Below are 25,292 nucleotides of genomic sequence, written 5' to 3' on the forward strand. Positions count from 1 at the left end.
TCGGTTGCGTAACGCTGTGTGGAAGCTACCTGGTCTGTCGCTCCGCACGAAGCTTCAGGTCTTCTCGGCCACAGTCATTCCCTTGCTAAACGTGGACCCCCCTAATGGAGTATCTTCACCGGTTAGAAACATTTAGGCTGGCCTGCCTACGATCCATCCTGGGTTTAACCAGGCTGAATTGTGTGAGGAGCTCACAAATCCTTGAAAGATCTGGGAAAAGTCCCATCGGTGAGCTCCTCCGGCAGGCAAGGCTGCGTTGGCTGGGTCATGTAGCCCGCATGCCCAGCCACCGCATGTTTAAACAGCTTTTGTTCGGCCGGATCGAGGGGGCTAAACGGGCGCGGCACGGGCTAGAGAAGAGATGGAGTGATGGGTGAGTGAATGAGTGAGTGAATGAGTGAATGAGTGGGTGAGTGGGTGAGTGAGTGGGTGAGTGTGTGAGTGACACGGGCTAGAGAAGAGATGGAGTACAGGAGGACATGGAGCTGAGTAGACTTGCCGATGACTGGTACCAGCGGTGTCAAGATCGGCCTCTGTGGAGGAGACTCGTGAATGACGCTACTGGGCAATTGGAGGCAGTCGCCCTCCAACAACAACGGAGGGCGGAGGAGCGACGCTCACAACAACGAGTAGAGCGCCGGGTGGCTAAAGCACAGCAAGTTGGCACAGTAAGAGGCACAGGTGGTGCATCAGCCAGTCATCTCGGTCATCTCAGTCGACCCGTGGCACCTGCTGGGTCTGCCCCGTGACCTCCTGCCAGCGGGCATTCGACACTTCACGTGGCCTCAAGGTGCACATGGCCTGGCACAAGCGTCGTGGTGACGTCACCGCCACTTAGTGGCGAATGGCGGTTGTTGTTATGTGGGGAGCCGTGGTGGACCGGTTAGCGCGCTGCACTACGAACCGGGCGACACGGGTTTGATTTCGCTCACGGCAAACACCAGTGACGATTATCTGAACCGGTCCTGGGCCTCACCTAGGTCGACTCAGCCTCAAATGTGTACCTGGTGCGGTGTGTAAACATCGCCACTAGGGAGACAAAGGCGGTCGGGCGTGGTGCTGGCCACCCACCCCCTCGTGTGCAGTTGCGGCCTTCATAGGTGCTCTCTAATAGCACTTGCCTCTACAATCTGTTAAGGCCATACGGGGGATCTTTGTCTTTGTGTGTGCGTGCGTGTGTGTGTTCGTGTGTGTGTCAGTGCGTGTGTGTCAGTGCGTGTGTGTGTGTTCGTGTGTGTGTGTTCGTGCGTGTGTGTTCGTGTGTGCTCGTGTGCGTGCGTGTGTGTGTTAGTGCGTGTGTGTGTGTGTTCGTGTGTGTGTTCGTGTGTGTGTGTTCGTGTGTGTTAGTGCGCGTGTGTGTGTTCGTGCGTGTGTGTTCTTGTGTGTGTGTTCGTGTGTGTCCGTGTGTTCGTGCGTGTATGTTCGTGCGCGTGTGTGTGTTCGCGTGTGTGTGTTAGTGCGTGTGTGTTCGTGCGTGTGTGTGTGCGCGTGTGTTCGTGCGTGTGTCAGTGCGTGCGTGCGTGTGTGTTCGTGTGTGTGTGTGTGTGTTCGTGCGTGCGTGCGTGTGTGTTCGTGCGTGTGTTCGTGTGTGTGTGTGTTCGTGTGTGTGTGTGTTCGCGTGTGTGTGTTAGTGCGTGTGTGTTCGTGCGTGCGTGTGTGTGCGCGCGTGTGTGTGTGTTCGTGCGTGTGTTAGTGCGTGTGTGCGTGTGTGTGGTCGTGCGTGTGCACGGAACCAGCCGAGGATTAATTAGAGACGCGTGCGGATGTAATTATCGGAACGCGCGCACGCAGAGCGCAGACAAGCAGACGGGCAAGGCTGCCCTCCGTCTTAAATGAGTAACGTTCTATCCAGCTGCGATGCGTAGTAAACATCAGTGCGAGGGATGCAAAGGTGCTCGCTAACATGCACTTCGCCCAGCGTTCTTTGAAGCCTACAAGGGAAGAATATCCTTGTGCCAAATGCAAAGATACCCCGTGTAGCCTTGGGGGGCCGTCCATAAATGACGTCACGCGATTTTGCCCCCCCCCCACGTCAGACCCCCTCCCCTAAAATATGACGTCACAAAGCTCTGCCCCCCCCCCCCCCAAAAAAAATTAAACATGCTTCATATCGCTTTAAACTATTGTCATTGTAGTGCGTATTTAATGTGGCGCTGCACTCTGATGTTGTAGGAGAAAACATGTATCATAAAGTCTATGTAATTCAGTAGAACATCTTGTCTATATTTAATTAAAGTTGTGCATTTTGATGTGACTTCATATTTCTCAACCCACCCCCCTCGTCACACATCGAGACACACAAACATAGACACAGAGAGAGACACACACAGAGACGCACACAGAGACACACAGAGAGAGACACACAGAGACACACAGAGAAAGACACACACAGAGACACACAGAGAGAGACACACAGAGACACACAGAGAAAGACACACACAGAGACACAGAGAGAGACACACACAGAGACACACAGAGAGAGACACACACAGAGACACAGAGAGAGACACACACAGAGACACACAGAGAGAGACACACACAGAGACACAGAGAGAGAGACACACAACATAGACACACAGAGAGAGACACACACAGAGACACACAGAGAGAGACACACACAGAGACACACACAGAGAGAGACACACAGAGACACAGAGAGAGACATACACAGAGACACACAGAGAGAGACACACACAGAGACACAGAGAGAGACACACACAGAGACACAGAGAGAGACACACACAGAGACACAGAGAGAGACACACACAGAGACACACAGAGAGAGACACACAGAGACGCACACAGAGACACACAGAGAGAGACACACAGAGACACAGAGAGAGACACACACAGAGACACAGAGAGAGACACACACAGAGACACACAGAGAGAGACACACACAGAGACACACAGAGAGAGACACACACAGAGACACACAGAGAGAGACACACACAGAGACACACAGAGAGAGACTCACACAGAGACACACAGAGAGAGACACACAACATAGACACACACAGAGACACACAACATAGACACATAGAGAGAGACACCCAACATAGACACACAGAGAGAGACACACACAGAGACACACAGAGAGAGACACAAAACATAGACACACAGAGAGAGACACACACAGAGACACACAGAGACACACAGAGAGAGACACACACAGAGACACACAGAGAGAGGCACACACAAAGAGACACAACATAGACACACAGAGAGAGACACACAAGCAGATAGAGACAACACAGAGAGAGAGACACACAAGCAGATAGACAACACAGAGATACACAAAGAGACACAACATAAACACACAGAGAGAGACACACAACATAGACACACAGAGAGAGACACACACAGAGACACACAGAGAGAGACACACACAGAGACACAGAGAGAGACACACACAGAGCCATATATGGCTCTTCCGCTGACGGCATATGGCTCCCAGGCAATTTTGAGTTAAAAAAAAATAAAAAAAATCAGTTTGGAACTGATTTTAAAATACTTGTGATATTGCTTAATAATACTGTGTCATTTAAAAGTAAACAGAAATTAGTTTTGAAGATAAATTTCACGGGTCACGGGTCACGCCTGCACGAAGCTCAACCTCACCACGTATGAACCAGACTACAAGGCCATCAGCAAAACTACGCAGCACCAGAAGTCGCATTAAAAGTAAGACGTATTTAATTTATTATACGTTAAAAATACTATACGGCTCTCAATGAAATATATTTAGAAATATTTGGCTTTTATGGCTCTCCCAGTCAAAAAGGTTCTCGACCCCTGCTCTAAGCGCACGTTTCTAAATGTAGTCCGGACCTCCGCTGGCAATCTAAAGAAACTTCAAAGACTACAAAACAACCTGCTGGCACGCGTCGTCATTGCCCACACTCAACCCCGTCTCGACTCACTCGCCTGTCTCCGCGCTCTCAACTGGCTCCCCATCGCCAGTAGGGTCACATACAAGACCGCCTGCCTCTGCCACAACGCCTTCATATCTGCCTGCCCGCCGTACCTCTCTTCATTATTGACAACTTGCAGCGCAGCACACGGCAGATGCCTGCGCAGCGCGACTCACGACCTCCTCTTGATACCAAGATCCAGGATGGTCATCGTGTCTATGCACCGCTTCTCGGTGGCAGCCCCAACAGTCTGGAACGATATCATCCCTCTGCACATTCGCAGCATCACACCTCATTCGCCTCCTTCAAGAGACACTTACTAACTCACCTCTACAAACCACGTGCTTTCGAGCGACTCTGAGCTTGGCTCCGCGCCTCTGAGTTGCGGCCACTACGTCTGCAAATTTGCGCGCGTTACAAATTGAACTATTATTTTTATTATCACGTGGAAATTCATCGCAGCCCAATACTCTAACCCAGGGGTCGGGAACATTTTTGACTGGGAGAGCCATAAAAGCCAAATATTTCTAAATATATTTCATTGACAGCCATATAGTATTTTTAACGTGTAATAAATTAAATGTCTTACTTTTAATGCGACTTTTGGTCACGGGACCCGTGACCCGAGAAATTTTATCTTCAAAACTAATTTCTGTTTACTTTAAAATGACACAGTATTATTAAGCAATATCACAAGTATTTTAAAATCAGTTCCAAACTGATTTTATTTTTTTATTATTATTTTTTTAAACTCAAAATTGTCTGGGAGCCATATGCCGTCACCGGAAGAGCCATATATGGCTCGCGAGCCATAGGTTCCCGACCGCTGCTCTAAGCGCACGTTTCGAAATGTGGAGGGGAAGACCGCTGCTGGGCCCAGAGACAATTCACACGACCACGGGGAGAACGTGCAAACACCAAATAAACAGGCGTCAGGGTTGGGATCGAACCCACAACCTCCTGTATACCAGGGAAGGAAATTAACGTCTCTCCCGTGCCAGCTTGCTGCACACACACGCACACACAAACCACACAAAGCTTGCGCATAGACACAACACACACCACACACCTCATTGTGTATAAGGGGTTGCATCTAGGCCCCGGAGTTCAGTCTGTGAGAACAGCGGATGGGTGGAATTGCGGGAGCACATTCATTATCGCTGCCTTCCGCAGATATCATCAGACGCATATCTCCCCTAATCTGCTCCTCTCGCGAGAAGAAAAGCCAGCGGGTAATGTCAATGCCTCTGCGAGTATAATGTGGAATCCTAGACTAAAAATAAATAACAATGATATTCATCTTCTTGGTACTTTCGGTAAAGTCACGTAGAAGGGAAATAATAAAATAATAAAAATAAAACATAATAAAATAATTCTCATGACGTTTTGGCCACAACGCAAGCAGCCGTCCTCAGGTGAAGAACAGGTCTGCCGGAAAGACAGCGTCTGAATGAGTTGTGGCCCGAAACGTCGTGAGAATTGTATTTTATTATGTTTTATTTTTATTATTTTATTATTTCCCTTCTACGTGATGACTTTACCGAAAGAACCAAGAAGATGAATCCCTGCAGTCGCGAAAGCTTTAAATCGAAATGTAACAATGATATTATTTTTAAAGTTCGGCTTCCTCACTCGCTGCGTATACATTTCGGCACGCTTTGCTGAATCCCAGACGGTGGCATTTAGAAGTGGCAACAGCAAAAGCCACCTGGAACAAAAAAGCACAACGGCACGTGGAGAGGCTTTCATTCGTAGCGTGCACGGTGCAGGATGCAATGACTGAAAATGACACCCAGCCAGCGTGCAGCCCAACGGCTATTCAAAAATATACCAGGGTCATAGAGGTTTTTTTTGCGGGGGGGGATTAGATCGTGTAAATATATAAATGTGTTGTTAAAACCCGCCGCCAGCTGACACGGCCAACTAGTGATGGTTGTCACGTAAACAGAACGTGGCCAATTCGTCACGAGTACAGCAGTAGTGTATAGTGTAGTGTATAGTGTAGTGTAGAGTTGTGTATTGTATAGTAATATAGTGTATAGCAGTGTAGTGTATAGTTGTGTAGTGTATAGTTGTGTAGTGTATAGTAGTGTAGTGTATAGTGTAGTGTATAGTAGTGTAGTGTATAGTAGTGTAGTGTATAGTGTATAGTAGTGTAGTGTACAGTAGTGTAGTGTATAGTTGTGTAGTGTATAGTGTATTGTATAGTAGTGTAGTGTATAGTGTAGTGTATAGTGTAGTGTATAGTAGTGTAGTGTATAGTAGTGTAGTGTATAGTGTATTGTATAGTAGTGTAGTGTATAGTGTAGTGTATAGTAGTGTAGTGTAGTGTATAGTGTAGTGTATAGTAGTGTAGTGTATAGTAGTGTAGTGTATAGTTATGTAGTGTATAGTAGTGTATAGTGTATTGTATAGTAGTGTATAGTGTAGTGTATAGTGTAGTGTATAGTGTAGTGGAAGGGAGTCTGAGGGAGCATGGCGCAGGTTACACTCTCTACTGGTCAGGCAAACCAGCGACAGAGAGACGCCGTTCAGGTGTCGGCTTCATGATCAGGGACTCTATCGCTACCAAGCTTGCAAGCCTGCCAACTGGTCACTCTGACCGCATCATCTCAATGCGTCTACCACTTCGTGACCAGCAACACGCAACGCTGCTCAGTGTGTACGCTCCAACTCTCCAGGCAGATCCCGCTGATAAAGACAAGTTTTACTCCGACCTACGCAGCCTTCTGCAGGATATCCCAGCTGACGACAAGATTGTCATCCTTGGCGACTTCAACGCCAGAGTGGGCAGAGACTCGGAAACCTGGAAAGGCGTACTTGGAAGGCACGGTGTGGGCAGCTGCAACGACAATGGACGCTTGTTACTTGAACTCTGTGCGGAACAGCAGCTTTCCATTACCAACACCATCTTCCAGCAGAAAGACAGTCTGAAAACAACCTGGATGCACCCTCGGTCAAAACATTGGCATCTCATAGACTACATCCTTGTGCGCCAGCGTGACCTAAAAGATGTCTTTCACACCAGGGTAATGCCCAGCGCCGAGTGTCACACAGACCACCGTCTTGTCCGCTGCAAACTCAGCTTTCACTTTAAACCCAGACCAAGAAACGGTGGCGCCCCGAGGAAGAAGCTCAAAGTCTGCAGCCTTCAGTCTGCCGTGGTCAAAGCAGCTTTCCAGAAAAGCCTACGATCTAGGCTAGAGGAACCGAGCTGCCTAGGAGACTCGCCTCCGATTCCTGAAGTGCTGTGGGACCGCATCAAAACTGTTGTTCTGCAAACATCTGAAGATACCCTCGGATTCTCCACGAAGAAAAACAGAGATTGGTTCGATGAGAACAACTTAGAAGTCCAGGAGCTGCTGTCAAAGAAGAGATCAGCACACCAGGCCCACCTGGCCCGACCATCCTGCCCGCACAAAAAAGCAGCCTTCCGCCTGGAATGCAGCACCATCCAGCGCAAGCTTCGAGAGATTCAGAACGAGTGGTGGACCAACCTCGCAGTAAAAACTCAGGTTTGCGCTGATACTGGCGACTACAGGGGATTCTACGAAGCCCTAAAAGCGGTATATGGCCCCTCGTACCAAATCCTGAGCCCCCTGCGGAGTGCAGACGGGAACAAACTGCTCACTGAAAAGGACTCAATCCTGAACCGCTGGTCTGAGCACTTCTACACGCTCTTCAATGCTAGCCGCTCAGTCCAAGAACCAGCGATTGACCGCATCCCACAACAACCAGTGAAAACCGAACTGGATGTGGCACCAACATTACAAGAGACTGAGGAAGCCATTAAACAGCTGAAGAGTGGTAAAGCTGCAGGAGTCGATGGCATCCCTCCTGAAGTATGGAAGAACGGAGGCCCAGCATTGCACACCAAACTCCATGAATTCTTCGTCTGCTGCTGGGAGCAGGGTAAACTCCCTCAAGATCTCAAAGATGCAGTCATCATCACCCTGTACAAGAACAAAGGGGAGAAATCAGACTGTTCCAATTATCGTGGCATAACACTTCTGTCCGTCGCCGGCAAAATCCTCGCAAGAGTACTGCTGAATAGACTGGTACCCGCAATAGCTGAAGATCACCTCCCAGAGACCCAGTGTGGCTTTAGAGCCAACCGGGGAACCACAGACATGGTGTTTGTCCTGAGGCAGATTCAGGAAAAGTGCCGGGAGCAAAACAAAGCACTGTACGTCACCTTTGTGGACCTGACAAAAGCGTTTGACACCGTGAGCAGGCAGGGACTTTGGAAAATCCTGGACAAGCTAGGCTGCCCACCGAAGTTCCTCACCATGATCGTCCAGCTTCATGAAGACCAGCTTGGACAAGTCAGACATAGCAACAATCTCTCGCAGCCCTTCCCTATTGCAAACGGCGTGAAACAGGGCTGTGTTCTTGCTCCCACGCTGTTCACCATTTTGTTCAGCATGATGCTCCAGCAGGTCACAGAGGACCTCGACGACGCTGATGGCATATACATCCGTTTTCGTCTCGACGGGAGCGTGTTCAACCTGAGGCGTTTGCAGGCCCACACAAAGACCATGGAGCAACTGATCAGGGAGCTGCTTTTTGCTGACGATGCCGCCCTCCTTGCTCATACAGAGGCAGCTATGCAGCGAATTACGTCCTGTTTCGCGAAAACAGCTCAGATCTTCGGCCTTGAAGTCAGCCTGAGGAAGACTGAAGTTCTTCATCAGTCCGCACCCCAGGAGGAGCACCATCCACCAAGCATCTTCATTGAACAAACAGAACTGAAAGCTGTCCACCAGTTCAGCTACTTGGGGTGCGTCATCTCGTCTGATGCCAAGATCGACAACGAAGTCGACAACAGGCTGGCCAAGGCAAACAGTGCATTTGGCAGACTATACAAACGTGTCTGGAACAACAGAAACCTTAAAAGAGCCACAAAGGTGAACGTCTACAAAGCTGTTGTGCTAACCACTCTCCTGTATGGCGCTGAGTCATGGGTCACGTACCGTCGTCACCTGAGTCTCCTCGAGCGTTTCCATCAGCGCTGCCTCCGCACAATCTTCAATATTCACTGGAGTGACTTCGTCGCCAACACTGAAGTCCTCAAGTCAGCGAAGGTCATCAGCATCGAGGCCATGGTCCTCAAGACACAGCTTCGTTGGGCAGGGCACATCGCCAGGATGGAGAACCACCGCTTGCCTAAGATTGTGCTGTATGGGGAACTGTCCTCTGGCCATCGCGACATAGGGGCACCACGAAAGCGATACAAAGACTCCCTGAAGAAGTCCCTCACTGCTTGCTGCATCGATCACCGTCAGTGGGCAACACAAGCAGCTGATCGCAACTCCTGGCGGCACACAGTCCACCAGGCCACCTCCTTCTTCGAAGATACCCGCAGGGCCCGTATGGAGGACAAAAGGAGAAGGAGGAAGAACCGTGATCCCTCAGCACCCATCCCAGATGAGACCTTCACTTGCAGCTGTTGTGGCAGGACCTGCCTGTCCCGCATAGGCCTCTTCAGCCACCAGCGTGCCTGCAGAAGACGTGGATGTCCTTCCTAGATCTTCGTTCGCGAAGCCAAGCCATGATGATGATGATGTATAGTGTAGTGTATAGTTGTGTAGTGTATAGTAGTGTAGTGTATAGTGTATTGTATAGTAGTGTATAGTGTAGTGTAAAGTGTAGTGTATAGTAGTGTAGTGTATAGTAGTGTATAGTAGTGTAGTGTATAGTAGTGTAGTGTATAGTAGTGTAGTATATAGTGTATTGTACAGTAGTGTATAGTGTAGTGTATAGTGTAGTCTATAGTGTAGTGTATAATGTAGTGTATAGTACAGTATACTAGTACAACACACCAGTGTGTTGGAGAGCCAAGCCACAACATTTACAATCTGAGTACGACGATCTAACCCAAAAAACACTCTATTATGGATGATATTGGTCGCGAAAGCCTACGTGATACAACAGGTTCTCTGATTGGTGGAAAGAGGCCTCCACAGGGATTGGTCAGGAGACAGGGCTTTTAAAGTGATTGGATGATAAGGTGTGAACGAGAATGGGCAGGGCACAGAGCGGAACCCAGAGGCGACGATTGGGAATCCGTTAGAAGGCAAAGGACAGCGATTGGCTAAGGGAAAATACGGAGACGGGGGGGGGGGTGCTTCAAAATAATGTTAACACTTCGGAGAATTTGCAATAATAACCACAAGAAATGTGCTGCCTGCGGGCTCCTGATGGCGAACAAGTGGGAGACTAATAAGAGGGGTTTTCCCTTTTTTCTGGCAACAAAACTGGAACCGTTTTACAAGGATTCATGTCTGCATTAACCACAATACTTGCAGTCAAAGTGCAATAATGATGTAGATGCTCACCCCGAGCCCTCATTACTTTGATGGTGGCATTGTCGTTGAGCTGTGCGCCTTTTGGCGTCCTCTGGTCGATCCCCAATTGGGTCGAGGCCCAAAAGAAAGCCGTTCCTTGGTGTGGACCAATCAGTTTCAAGGAAAATGCATATATTACACCGGTCAACAAAAAAAAATATTCTGGCCTGGACTTTTGCAGCTGTTTTAGACTAATTTCAGGGTGCTGATTCCAAATCTGATCTCAGATTTGCTCTATCACATTTCTATGCTATCGGCATACCCCATTTTCATTGATTTTACCCAAAATTAACTCCGTCACTTATGATTGCAAGTTGTTGCGAGTCAGTGACTGCTTTAGTGTTAAAATATGGTGCTGTATTTTTAGGCTAGTGTGTTTATAATATCATTTTATGTAGATATCCACATTTATTTAATATTTTTCTTCTGCAGTTTTTATTGAAAATGGAATATTTGATATCTCAAAAACCTGATGTGATAGACAAAAACTGATGCCAGATTTGGAATCAGCACCCCAAAATTACCTTAAAACCGTTGGAATACCTTATGCCAGAAAAAGTGTGTTGACCAGTGTTATCAGAGTTTGTTTTTTATTTGCATTTTGACTGCAAGTATTGTGGTTAATGCACCACATGAATAATTGTAAAAAGGTTTCAGTTTTGTTGCCAGAAAAAAGGGGAAAAACTCATATTATTATATTTTGGTACTGGCAAAGGAGGCCTAATGATGTAAGTGGGAGACTATTTTACTTTTTGAAGCGACACGAATTTTCAAAAATGGAAGAATGTCAAAGCAGAGCTTCTATATTCTTGGTTCTTTCGGTAAAGTCACGTAGAAGGGAAATAATAAAATAATATAAAACAATCAAAATTCTCACGACGTTTCGACTGCAACACAAGCAATCATCATCAAATTTTCTTGCTGTGGATTTCACACCTGATGATGATTGCTTGCGTTGCAGTCGAAACGTCCTGAGAATTTTTATTGTTTTATATTATTTTATTATTTCCCTTCTACGTGACTTTACCGAAAGAACCAAGAATGTGAATCCCTGCAGTCACGAAAGCTTTAAATCAAAAAGCAGAGCTTGTTATCACAAAAATAACTGTGAATTGTTTACAGTATAATCGCAGAAATAAGTACAGGATTCAATCTGGATTTGAAGCTTTCGTGACTGCAGGAATCATCCTCTTTGGTTCGTTCGGTAAAGTCACGTAGGTAGAAAATAAAATTTTAAAAAGTACAGTATTAATAATATATGAATAAACACAAATTATAAGAGATGCTCACTCAACGACTTCTATTCAAAGGCTGAACGAAAAATGGGGCGCGTGGCGCGAACTTGGTGGTAAGTTTGTGGATGAAATCGGACGAAAGAGAAAAGCCGCGTGGACGAAATTTGAAATGTGGTTACAATTTGAAATAGGAAATTTGAAATGTGGTTACAATTTGAAAACGGCCTAGAGAGCAAAGCGACGAAAATCAAGTTGACGAAAGTCAAGGTATGGCTGTACAAACGTTACATTTATACGATGTGGGTCTTTCGTTAAAGTCACGTAGGTAGAAAAATAATAGATCACGACGTTTCCAGGTGCCATAAATACACACCCCGCATTAAGTACCCATTTGAGGCCGAGTCGACCTAGGGGAAGGCCCAATGACCGGTTCAGATAATCGTCACCGGCGTTGTCCGTGAGCGGGAATCGAACTCGGGTCGCCGGGTTCGTAGCGCAGCGTGGCGCTGAACGTGACACCGCCGCTCCGGCCGAAGCACGGTTGGTTACGTACGGTGCGAAGAAAGTTCCATCACAAACGCTCGCTCGCTCGCTCTCACCTTCTCCCACACGCGCTCGTTGTTGAGGGCCATCACCGTCATGGACGGCTTCTCCAGGTATCCGTTGCTGTTGAAGGAGAGGTCTCTGCCTCTCCACGTGATATTCCGCAGGCACCTACGCAGAGGGCAGACGGAAGAGTTTGACGATGAGCGCCATGCAGGGCTGTTGAGGCCGGACGCTGGAAGCAGCCGCTGCTGCAATAATTATCGGAGGGAGTGTTCTTTGGGACTTTCGGTAAAGTCACGCCGAAAAAAAAAATGATAGAATGCGACGTTTCGATTGCAACACAAGCAGTCGTTATCAGGTAGAACTAGATTTGAGAGAGAGAGACAAAACACAGACGTGGAGACACACAGACAGACACACAAGCAGAGAGAGACACACACAGAGACACACAGGGAGAGACACACACAGAGACACACAGAGACACAGAGAGAGACACACAGAGAGAGAGACACATACAGAGACACAGAGAGAGACACACACAGAGACACACACAGAGACACACAGAGAGAGAGAGACACACACACAACATAGACACACAGAGAGAGACAACACGGAGACACACAGACAGACACACAAGCAGAGAGAGAGACACACATAGACACACAGAGAGAGACACACAGAGAGACACACACAGCGACACAGAGAGAGACACACACACAGAGACACAAAGAGAGAGACACACACAACATAGACACACAGAGAGAGACAACACAGAGACACACAGAGAGAGACACTCAACATAGACACACAGAGTGTGGCTATCATTTGTGGTGGCCAGGTTTGAAAAAGAGCTTCATAGCTGCCAAAATAAAATAAAATAGCTGATAGTAAATATAATTTAGTTTACTTTGAATTAATCTTGACTTAAAGCTTTAGTGACTGCAGGAACTCATATTCTTTGGGTCTAATCGGTAAAGTCACGTAGATATCACAATAAAATAATATTATTGGTTCTTTCGGTAAAGTCACGTAGAAGGAAAGTAATAAAATAATAAAATAATAAATTAGTCAAATATTGTTTTATATTTATATTATTTTATTATTTCCCTTCTACGTGACTTTACCGAAAAAAAACAAGAATATAAATCCCTGCAGCCAGGAAAGCTTTAAATCAAAATAAAAAAAATGTAGATAGAACAATTAAAGACTAGCATGTTTTATTATTATGTTATTGTTATATCGACGTTACTTTGAATAGTGTTTTTTTTTGCGACGCGGAGCGATATAAATGTTCACTATACAAAGGAGACATATCGTCGGCCCATCTAGTCCCGCGAATTTTTTTTGGTTTTTTTTTTTAAAGTCGACCGATCAATCGCACGCTCAATATTCATCACACGAGGAGCTCAACGACGCTGCCTTCCGCGGTGACTTATCGTTGTTTATCTTAAACCCACGATCTCGTGACGCGTGGATTCGACCTTTCACACCTGCCGGTGGGTTCCTCTGCATTAAAAGGTCATTATCTTTGATGACATCATTAGCATTAGGGCCCTGTGGGTGTGAGTTGTAGGTGGGGGGGGGTGGGGGTCTTTTTCTCCTCCGGCAAAAGAGGTCCATTGGGAATACGCAGCGCTGAAAATGTAGATCTCCGGTAAGAGTCGTTACGCCTTCGCTATTGAACGTACCGCAGTGAGCCCTCTTGGGATTGCGATTCGATTAAAGACGAGAGGCTCGATATGAATGCCACTCCACAGAGACGATCTCCCTCTCTGTACCTGTGTCACTCTCTCTCTCTATGTATCTTGGTGATGATATGTCTGTCTATAGTCTGCTGATATGTCTGTCTATAGTTTTTCTGGTTAGAATTTTTTGTTGCTATTTCATTTATACCTGACGATGATTGCTTGTGTTGCAATCGAAACGTCGTGATTTTTATTTTATTTTACTTTTATTAATTTTAATTTAAATTTTTTACCTACGTGACTTTACCGAAAAAAACCTAAGAATATGAATCCTTGCAGTCACAAAAACTTCAAATCTAGAATAGATACAAAGAAGACAGCGATTTGAACGAAACTATATTTTTAAACGAAACTGTGTTTGTTTGACTAACACTGGTCAACACACTTTTTCTGGCATAAGGTATTCCAACGGTTTTAAGGTAATTTTGGGGTGCTGATTCCAAATCTGGTATCAGTTTTTGTCTATCACATCAGGTTTTTGAGATACCAAATATTGTATTTTCAATAAAAAAACTGCAGAAGAAAAATATTAAATAAATGTGGATATCTGCATAAAATTATATTATAAACATACTATTCTAAAAATACAGCACCGTATTTTAACACTAAAGCAGTCACTGACTCGCAACAACTTGCAATCATAAGTGACAGAGTTAATTTCGGGTAAAATCAATGAAAATGGGGTATGCCGATAGCATAAAAATGAGATGTGATAGAGCAAATCAGATTTGGAATCAGCACCCTGAAACTAGTCTAAAACAGCTGCAAAAGTCCAGGCCAGAAAAAAATGTTTTTTGTTGTTGACCAGTGTAATTAAATGCCTCTCTGAGCGACTCAGCTCTTTTTGCAGAAGCAACTCCGGCCAAAACAAATTATAGCTCAACGAAGCGGGCTTAGAGTCATCGCGTGGGCATCCATAGCAGCAGTCAAATGAACTCGGGAAAACCCAGAGGACCCGGAGAAAAAATCGACGCGACCACGGTGGGACGGTGGGGGGGGGGGAGAGACACGCAAACTCCAAATACACAGCAGGCGTCGTCTGGGTCGGGATCGAACCCACGAACCCCTGCATACCAGGCGAGGTAGTTAACATCTCCTAGCTATCGTGATGATGATGAGAGAGAGGCACACTAACTCCAAATATACAGCAACAGGCATCAGGGTCGGGATCGAACCCACCACCTCCTTCATACCAGGCGAGGTAGTTAACATCTCCTAGCCAGCGTGATGATGATGAGAGAGAGAGACACACAAACTCCAAATATACAGCAGCAGGCATCAGGGTCGGGATCGAACCCACCACCTCCTGCATACCAGGCGAGGTAGTTAACATCTCCTAGCTATCGTGATGATGATGAGAGAGAGAGACACACAAACTCCAAATATACAGCAGCAGGCATCAGGGTCGGGATCGAACCCACGACCTCCTGCCTACCAGGCGAGGTAGTTAACATCTCCTAGCCAGCGTGATGATGATGAGAGACACGCAAATTCCAAATATACAGCAGCAGGCATCAGGGTCGGGATCGAACCCACGACTTCCCGCATACCAGGCGAGGTAGTTAATATCTCCTAGCCACCGTAATAATGATGAGAGACACGCAAACTCCAAATATACAACAGGCGTCGTCAGAGTTTGGATCGAACCAACGACTTCCTGCATACCAAGTGATGTAGTCAACATCTCCTAGCTATCGTGATGATGATGATAGAGAGACACGTAAACTCCAAATATACAGCAGCAGGCGTCATCTGGGTCGGGATCGAACCCACCACCTCCTGTATACCAGGTGATGTAGTCAACATCTAGCCACCGTAATGATGATGAGACAGAAACACGCTAAGTCTAAACATACAACAGGCATCGTCAGAGTTGGGATCGAACCCACGACCTCCTGCATACGAGACGAGATAGTCAACATCTCCTCGACGCCGCCACAGTCGGTGAAAGCGGTCAGCAGGCGCGCTGGGCTCCAAATCCCAAAGGTCATCGGTTCACGGGGCAACTACTAAAGATTTGCAACGCATCTGTTCCGTCCGTCCGTAACTGGAGGGCAGCCCCAACCCCCCCCCACACCCACGTGACACTCGCAGCGACGATCCAATTACAAAAGAGATTTTGGTACGAAATTGCGTTGCGATCAAAGGGACTCGTCCTGATTGAACACCGGGAGAAACTGTTCAGAACCCATGCGCAGGCATGGTTCTTCTTTCCTCACTACCCCCACCTCTGCCCCCCCCCCTCATCCCCCACCACCCCCCGGCCCGCGCGCCCTTGAAACGCCGTGAAAGTTCCGAGCGAAACATCATTTTCTCTCTCTCTTTCTGTAGCGTAACAAACTTGCAATCGTGGCATTTCGGCCTTTCATGCGAGCGATGTAACACAACAACACAACACACACGCACCAAAAAAATATAAAATATATATACGGAAATAAATTCGTTCTCCCACCCCCCCACCCACCCCCCATTTTTTCTCGCGGCACCAAGAAGCGTGGAAATTATGAAGGCCCGATAACAAAGAGGGCCACGCGGACACGCCACATTAGCGGCGGTGTGTCAACACAAACCCCGGCGTCTCCGGCGGTTGCGCCCTGAATTGTAATGAAATGTTAAACACCGGCCGAGTGTTAGATAACGCAAAACAAGACAAAGACCCCCCACCCCACCCACCCTGTAGCCTGCAACAGACTGTAGGGGCAAGTGCTGTTAAGCGAGCAGTACATATGAAGGCACCACGCCCGGCCGCCTTTGTCTCCCCAGTGGTGATGTTTACTACACACCGCGCCAGGGTACTCGTTTGTGGCTGAGTCGACCTAGGGGAGGCCCAGGACCGGTTCAGATAATCGTCACTGGTGTTGGCCGTGAGCGGGAATCGAACCCGGATCGCTGGGTTCGTAGCGCAGCGTAGCGCTAACCACTACACTAGCGCTCCCCACTAATATACACACAAACACACGCACACAAACACACGCACACAGACACACGTACACAGACACACGCACACAGACACACGCACGCACACACAGACACACGTACACAGACACACGCACACAGACACACACACACAGACACACGCACACAAACACACGCACACAAACACACGCACACAGACACACGTACACAGACACACGCACACAGACACACGCGCGCACACACAGACACACGTACACAGACACACGCACACAGACACACGCACGCACACACAGACACACGCACACAGACACACGCACGCACACAGACACACGCACACAGACACAGACACACACACAGACACACACACAGACACAAAGACACACACACAAACACACACAGACACACGCACACAGACACACGCACACACACAAACACAGACACACAGACACACACAGACAGACACACACACAGACAGACACACACAGACACACGCACACAAACACACACACAGACACACGCACACAGACACACACAGACACACGCACACAGACACACGCACACAGACACACACACACAGACACACAGAAACACACACGCACACAGACACACACACACAGACACACAGACACACACAGAGACACACACACACAGACACACGCACACAGACACACGCACACACACAGACACACAGACACACGCACACAGACATACACACAGACACACACACAGACACACACACGCAGACACACGCACAGACACACACAAAGACACACATACACACAGAGACACACACACAGACACACGCACACAGACACACACACACAGACACACAGACACACACAGACACACACACAGACACACGCACACAGACACACGCACACAGACACACACACAGACACACGCACACAGACATACACACAGACACACACACGCAGACACACGCACAGACACACGCACACAGACACACGCACACAGACACACACAGACACACGCACGCACACAGACACACGCACACAGACACACACAGACACACACACACACAGACACACACACACAGACACACACACAGACACACACACACAGACACACACACAGACACACACGCACGCACACAAACACACACACACAGACACACACACAGACACACACACACACGCGTGTTGTGTAGCGGCTCGCGTGCTGCACTTTCTTGCACGTGACACGAACTCGACGCGCCGAGTTCGGACACCGCTCGCGGCCGGCGCCAGTGGCGATTGTGTGAGCCGCTCCTGGGCCTCCCCTAGGTCGACTCAGCCTCAAATGAGTACCGGGTGAGGAGCCGGCCTACCGATCATCTTAGTGTTGCCGTGCCGGCCTTCGTTAGGTGCTCGTCGCGAACAGCACTTGCCCCAACAGTCTACTCAGGCTATACGGGGGTGGGGGGGATCTTTATCTTTGTGCAGCCATCAAAGGTAATCACAGACATAAGAACAGGAGGCTGCTGCCGCAGTGGCGATGTTGGGAGCCCTTCTAACTTCATGAGTTTGGCTCCTGGCGGCGTTTGGAACCAGATAACTTCTGGATCACGTAGCCCAGCCCACGAGTTTCTACGATCTTGTCCTTTGCAGCTGTTTGACATAGTCACTTGTTTTATTGTTCCTGTTTTTGTTTTTTGTTTGTTGCGGTTGCACCCGATTCAAGAGCCGAATGGCTCACAGGGCTATACCTAATCAATTAACTTTGAACTTTCTTTACGCAGCACAACGGATCTCCAATGTGTAAAGTAGCCAGGGAAACTGCTTGAACTGCACCTCCATCAGCATCATCGTCCGTGGACGAAATGAAACAAATTTCAATTAAAGCTTTCGTGACTGCAGGGATTCATCTTCTTGGTTCTTTCGGTAAAGTCACGTAGAAGGGAAATAATAAAATAATAAAAATAAAACATAATAAAATAATTCTCACGACGTTTCGGCCACAACGCAAGCAGCATAAGGACGGCTGCTTGCGTTGTGGCCGAAACGTCGTGAGAATTATTTTATTATGTTTTATTTTTATTATTTTATTATTTTCATTCTACGTAACTTTACCGAAAGAACCAAGAAGATGAAATGAAACAAACTTCAAGTTGTACGGGACGACGAAGAGCCATTGCGGCCAAGTATCGACCGCAGTTAATTTCATTTTTAAATCCTTTATAATAAGTTCGCTTGCTTGCTTACGACCGTGCAAATCTTTCGGTCGTTTTTTAACCCACTTCCCGTGATCCAATCGAGCTGACATTTTGCACACAGACTCGTGCGTGACAATTAATGTTCGTGAAACATGTTTTCCAAAATTTTACACTTTTTAGGACAAAAATATTAGATTTAATTACCAATTGCTTAATGGTGCCATGCAATCATCTGACCCATAGGTGGCAGCCATCTCAAGCCAGAGGACGAGAGGACTCTAGCCGCCACGCATATAAAGGATTTATAGTGAAAAACTTTGTTTTTACTGGTTATACTTATTTATTTTGTATCGTGAGCGTACCGCCTGGAAGTTTGACACCGCTCATAAATCCTTCATCCACCCCCCCCCCCTTACTCCTCCTCCTACTCATCATGCTCATCATCCTCATAATTATCCCAGCCCAGTCCGATGGCGCTACCGTTCGGGCATATTCGAGGCTACGATGGAATGGGGCCCGTGGACACGGGAACTTGATTTCATCAGCGCAGACGAGGAAAGCCGACTTAAAAATTCTAGATTTGAAGCTTTCGTGACCGCAAGGATTCATATTCTTAGGTTTTTTCGGTAAAGTCACGTAGGTAAAACATTAAAAAGTAAAATAAAATAAAAAAATAAAAAATAAAAATCACGACGTTTCGGAGGCATGGGGTGAGTATTTTATTTTACTTTTTAATGTTTTACCTACGTGACTTTACCGGAAAAAACCTAAGAATATGAACCGACTTAAAGACTGCGGGAAGAAATTAACAATTGCAATGTGCGGGTAATGTTTTCGTTTTTCTACGGAGGATCTCTTGTCCGTGGTCCTCCGGGTTTCTCTCCCCCCCCCACCCACCCCATCGACATTTAGAAACGTGCACGTAGATGGTTTAGATCGGCTTTTTTTTGCTGCGCTAAATGTGCACACGGTAGGAGACTTTGTCGAGCTGTCACTCAGGGAGGTGCGATGCTGCTGCCGCTGTCACCACAATCCCCCCCACCGCCCCTCCACACGCCCCCCCCCCAACACCTCCCCCCCCCCCACAGACCCCCTCCCACAGCTCCCCACCGCACCCTCAATCGACTCTCTCCCACCGCTCCCCCCACCTCCCACCACGCCCCACCACCGCCCCCCCCAACCACCCCCCCTTCACCAACTCCCACCCACCACCCCCTCTCACCGCCCCTCCTCACCATCTCCATCAACCGCCCCCCCATCGCCTCCACCTCCCACCGCCCCCCCCCCACCGCCCCCACCTCCCACCGCCCCCTCCACCGACTCTCTCCCATAGCTCCCCCCCCACCTCCCACCGCCCCCCCCCCACCGGCCCCCCCCACCGCCCCCACCTCCCACCACCCCCTCCTACCGACTCTCTCCCACCGCCCCCCCCCACCTCCCACCGCGCTCACCACCGCCCCCCCCCCAACCACCCTCTCCCATTCCCCCCCCCCCCTTCACCAACTCCCGCCCACCACCCACTCCCACCTTCCCCCCCCCCCTTTCACAACCTCCCTCCCACCGCCCCCTCCCCCAACCCCCTCCCACCTTCCCCCCCCCATCGCCCCCTCCCACCGCCCCCCCCGTTCCCCTCCCACTCCCCCCTCCCCCCCTCCCCCCACCGCTACGCACCTGTAGAAGGTGCTCCAGAGGGTACTGTTGAAGGCGTTGGTGTTGTTGCAGTTGAGCTTCGACTCGGGGATGAAGCCGAACTCGACGAACATGTTGAAGGCTGCCGTGGCCACGACGGCCACCCCTTCCATGGCGCGATGCGCGAGCCCTCGCCGCTCGTCGTCGTACGAGATCGTCACCATGCCCGTCGGGAAGTGTCCCGGGGGCCGTCGCTCCGACTCGGACCAACGCAGGCCCGGCACGATCCACACGTAGCCGAAACCGGTGAGACCCACGGTCTCGGCGACGCGGAACAAATACTCCGCCTCGGCCATCGAGCAGTAGAGGACGACCACCTGGGTCTGAATGCTGCGCAACTTCGCCTTAATCTGGTCGTCGCTGTCGCGGTCGAGCAGATCGAGGGGGATGATGCGGTCGAGGTGCCAGCCGACGTAGCTGCTCTCCACCGTGACGTGCAGGTGGTAGATGAAGTCCTGGTAGCCCGTGTAGTGCGACGTGACCACCGAGAAACTGTGCCAGTCGTACTCCTCCATGATGCGCATGATGACGCGCGACTGCTGCTGGACAGTGGCACCGAACTGCAGGAAGATGGATTCTTCCTCCTGACCAAGATGCGGGGGGGTTGGGAGGGGGGTGGGTGTCGGAGCGAAGGTCACGTGTGTGCGTGTGTGTGGGAGGGCGGAGGAGCGACGCTCACAACAACGAGCAGAGCGCCGGATGGCTAAAGCACAGCAAGTTGGCACAGTCGGGGGCACAGTTGGTGCATCAGCCAGTCATCTAGGTCATCTCAGTCAGTCGACCCGTGGCACCTGCTGGGTCTGCCCCGTGACCTCTTGCCAGCGGGCGTTCGACACTTCACGTGGTAGCCTCAAGGTGCACATAGCCTGGCACAAGCGTCGTGGTGACGTCACCGCCACTCAGTGGCGAATGGCAGTTGTTGATGGGGGGGGAGCGGTGGTGTAGCGGTTAGCGCTATGCTGCGCTACGAACCTGGCGAGCCGAGTTCAATTCCTGCTCACGGCCACCAACACCGGTGACATAGATGGACTCGTCTATCTGGCAAACTGCCAAATTGCTGTCCTTGGTGCTGAAGTCAGGAAAAACCGTCACTTTTTTCAAATTTTCTTGCCGTGGATTTCACACCTGATGACGATTGCTTGCGTTGCAGTCGAAACGTCGTGAGCATTTTTATTGTTTTATATTTATATTATTGTATTATCTCCCTTCTACGTGACTTTACCGAAAGAACCAAGAATATAACAACAACAACCACAACAACAACACTATGGGAACCTCATTTTCCAGAAAAAATATGATAATTGGTTTTTTACACTTCTATCTGGCAACAAAACTGACACCTTTTTACAAGGAGTCATGTTTGCATAGACCGCAATACCTGCAGTCATAATACAAACAAAAGACAAAACTCTGATAATGTGTGCACTGTCCTTGAAGTTGATTGGTCCACACCCGAGACAGCTTTCCTTAGAGCCTAGTCTCACATGAGTTGGACCAGATGACGCCAAAAGGCGTACAACTCAAAGACAATGCACCATCAGAGTATGAGAGCTCGGGGCAAGCATCTACACTATGGGAATCTCATTTTCCAGAAAAAATATGATAATTGTTTTTTTTACCCTTCTATCTGTTGCCAGATAGAAGGGTAAAAAACCCAACAACAACCTTTGCTAGAACGTACCTTCTTAGTCATGACCACGGCCGAACCTCCTCTGATGCCGATGATCGGGATGAGCGTCTGCGACGAGAGAAAGTCCAGGATCTGGGCGAGCGCCTCCCGCTCGGTCTCATCACCGAAAACGACGCCGTGTAGGCGCACGCTCGACAGCACGTCGCAGATCTGGATGATCACGTCCCGCGGATTCGTTCCGTTCACCGTGCGCGTCACCGCCACGTTCACGTCCATGGGCATGTCGAGGAACTGACCGCCGCTCAGCACGTGCTTGACGTCGAGAAGCTGCGAAGAGCGACCGGCGTAGATCACCGCGATGTTGAGCACCGGATAGCCCTGCCGGGAACCGCTCCCTCTTCCGCCGCCGTGAGGCCGAGGGGCTCCGCGAGCTTCGGCCGCGGCGGGGAGGGTCGCCACGGCCACGGCCCACGCGGCCACGGCCGCCGTGAGCATCGCGATCGGCGAGCGGCGGGGGAAGAGGAGCACGAGGAGGAGGTGGTGGAGGTGGTGGTGGAGGTGGTGGAGGTGGTGGCGGTGGAGGCGGCGGTGGCGGCGGCGTCGTAGCGATGGCTGCGCCTCGCTCGTCATCCTTCAGCCGCGCATCATCGTCGATCGGCGAAGCAGCCGCGCGCCGAATTTGTGGGGGGGGGGGGGGTTTGTGCGCGGTGGGGTGTGTGGTGGGTGGGGGGGTGTTTGTGTGGTGTGTGTGTGGTGTGGTGTGTGTGGGGGTGTGTGTGTTGGGTGTGGTGGGGGGGTATGGGGGGTGTGTGTGTTGGGTGTGGTGGGGGCGTCTGGGGGGGGGTGTGGGGTGTGGTGGGGGGGGTGGTGTGGGGTGTGTGGGGGGTGTAGGGGGGTGTGGGGTGTGTGGGGGGTGTAGGGGGAGTGGTGGGTGTGGTGGGGTGTGTGGAGGGTGTGTGGTGGGGGTGTGTGGGGGTGTGTGGGGGGGTATGTGGGGTGTGGTGGGGGGTGTGTGGTGTGGTGGATGTGGTGGGGGGGGTGTAGGGGGAGTGGTGGGTGTGGTGGGGTGTGTGGAGGGTGTGTGGTAGGGGTGTGTGGGGGTGTGTGGGGGGTATGTGGGGTGTGGTGGAGGGTGTAGGGTGTGTGGTGTGGTGGATGTGGTGGGGGGGGTGTTGGGGGAGTGGTGGGTGTGGTGGGGTGTGTGTGGCGTGTGTGGGGTGTGTGGTGTGGGGTGGTGTGTGGGGTATGTGTATGGGATGGGGGGGGGGGGTCACTCCAGGGTACGAGTTCTCCGCGGTGAACCCGCTACTTCCGTGGCCTCGCGCGTCGCGGCGCGGGCCCCGAGTGACCGCGCCGGGCCACGTGGCCCGTCATGGCCGCCGTGTCACGTGGGGGGGGGGGTCCCGTGGGGGTGGAGAGGTGGGGGGGGCGGCTGTGGGAGCCGCGGTCTCGGTAACCGCGCGTCGATGGAGATCCTTCGGCAAAGGCGCACGTGACCAGCGGATCCGTCTACGGCCGGGCTGGCGGCCGTACGGACGTCTGTCCTGTCCGTCTGTCCGTACGTCGGACCCAGAGAGGTTCGGTCCGCGACCGCCTTCTCTGCCGCTTGCGTGAGTGATCTGGAGACGCAGCGTTTGGCCAAGATGCCCACGCGTCGTGCGGGAGACGCGCTGCGGATAGCAAACGACGGCCGTGATGATGATGAAGACGATGACGACGATGATGATGATGTATTCTTTGGGTTTTTCGGTAAAGTCACGTTACCGAAAGACCCGAAGAATATGAATTCCTGCAGTCACGAAAGCTTTAAGTCAAGAAGATGATGATGATGAGCGGCAAACGTTGCCGGAATCTGCGAACGAACGAATGAACGAACGAACGAATGAACGAATGAACGAACGAACGAACGAACGAATGAACGAATGAACGAACGAACGAATGAACGAACGGGGATTGCGGTGGGCACAAGGCCCCTGGCTTGGCACGCGATCGTCCCGGGCCAGCCGGATTAGCTCGCACCCCCCCCCCCCCCCCCCACACACACAACAAAGACAAAGATCCCCCGTAAAGCCTTAACAGACTGTTGGGGCAAGTGCTGTTAGCGAGCACCTACGAAGGCCGGCACGGCAACACGAGGGGGTGGGTGGCCAGCACCACGCCCGACCGCCTTTATCTCCCCAGTAATGATGTTTACACACCGCACCAGGTACTCATTTGAGGCTGAGTCGACCTAGGGGAGGCCCAGGACCGGTTCAGACAATCGTCACTGGGTGTTGGCCTTGAGCCGGGGGCATCGAACCCGGGTCGCCGGGGTTCACAGCGCAGCGCGCTAACCGCTGCGCCACCGCTCCCCACAACACAACAACACACACACACAGCAACACACAACGCACGCCGACCCTCTTCACGCAACACCCCGGGACGATTGTTCCCTTCCGGGCGACGTCAACTTCTTCACGCGCCGGCAAACTTGGAACTCGACCGGCGGGTGGCGAGTGAGCGTCGAGACGCAACGTCCCCAGAGCGTTCCGCCGTGACTCATGGCTCACGTGCGTGGCCCCCTCCAACGTCCTTCAAGGCTCATGTGCCGGGGTGAGATTGGTTGTGGGTGCCGCGCGGCCGGAGCGAGAGGTTGACAAGGCTGACAAAGTTTCCCGCAGGAGGGATGGGTCAGGGTGGAGTGGCGAAGCCGGTTGCTGCACCGACTGAAGTCGAAAGATCGGAGCCGTGATGGCTCAGCTGCCGAACGCCGCCGCCACCACCACCGCCGCCGCATTCTCCATCGCCACGATCGCCAGCGTCTCCGCCATCACAACCACCGTCATCATCATCATCACCGTCGTCGTCGTCGTTGTAAAAGCGCCAGAACTCCAGATCCTCGTCAATGGCCTCTTCACGGTGCGCTCGGTGCGGTCCCGGATGAACGAGCGGAGCCTCCTCCTCCTCCTCCTGCTCGACCCGCGCCGCGCTCGCTCATCGCGTCTCGCTCTCCTCGGCGCGCCGGGGGCCGTGAGCCGCACGGCGTTGAGATTTCTGCGCGGAGAGAGAGAGAAGGCAGAGTGGGGGGCTGGGCCCGGGAGGTGGAGGGGGGGCGCACGTGAAGGACGCGGGCCGGCGA

At 50.5% G+C, this 25,292-nt stretch overlaps 1 protein-coding gene across 1 annotated transcript; it reads right to left on the bottom strand.

Annotated features, from left to right (window-relative positions):
• Nucleotides 1–6,631: 6,631 nt before the first annotated feature.
• LOC133358814 (glutamate receptor ionotropic, NMDA 2A-like) lies at nucleotides 6,632–22,804 on the bottom strand. The gene is made up of 5 exons (XM_061577261.1): nucleotides 22,226–22,804; nucleotides 20,527–21,128; nucleotides 12,096–12,210; nucleotides 7,789–7,867; nucleotides 6,632–6,756 (listed from the first exon to the last, which is right to left on the bottom strand). The coding sequence occupies exons 1-5, from the start codon at nucleotides 22,802–22,804 to the stop codon at nucleotides 6,632–6,634; spliced, it is 1,500 nt and encodes a 499-aa protein (XP_061433245.1).
• Between the last annotated feature and the right edge of the window lie 2,488 nt (nucleotides 22,805–25,292).

This window comes from Lethenteron reissneri, chromosome 63 (genome assembly GCF_015708825.2).
Source record: "Lethenteron reissneri isolate LAM-NWPU_2019-01 chromosome 63, ASM1570882v1, whole genome shotgun sequence".
NCBI classification, from domain to species: Eukaryota; Metazoa; Chordata; class Hyperoartia; order Petromyzontiformes; family Petromyzontidae; genus Lethenteron; species Lethenteron reissneri.

Bases quoted from the DNA above. Each gene is read 5' to 3' on its own strand.
- LOC133358814 (XM_061577261.1), bottom strand. From the start codon at position 22,804: ATGACGAGCGAGGCGCAGCCATCGCTACGACGCCGCCGCCACCGCCGC. The intron at 7,868-12,095 runs GTGAGAGCGAGC...GTTCTTGTACAG, and splicing joins ACGAGCGCGTGTGGGAGAAG to GGTGATGATGACTGCATCTT. The intron at 6,757-7,788 runs GTGTGCAATGCT...TTGTCGTTGCAG, and splicing joins CGAAGAATTCATGGAGTTTG to CTGCCCACACCGTGCCTTCC.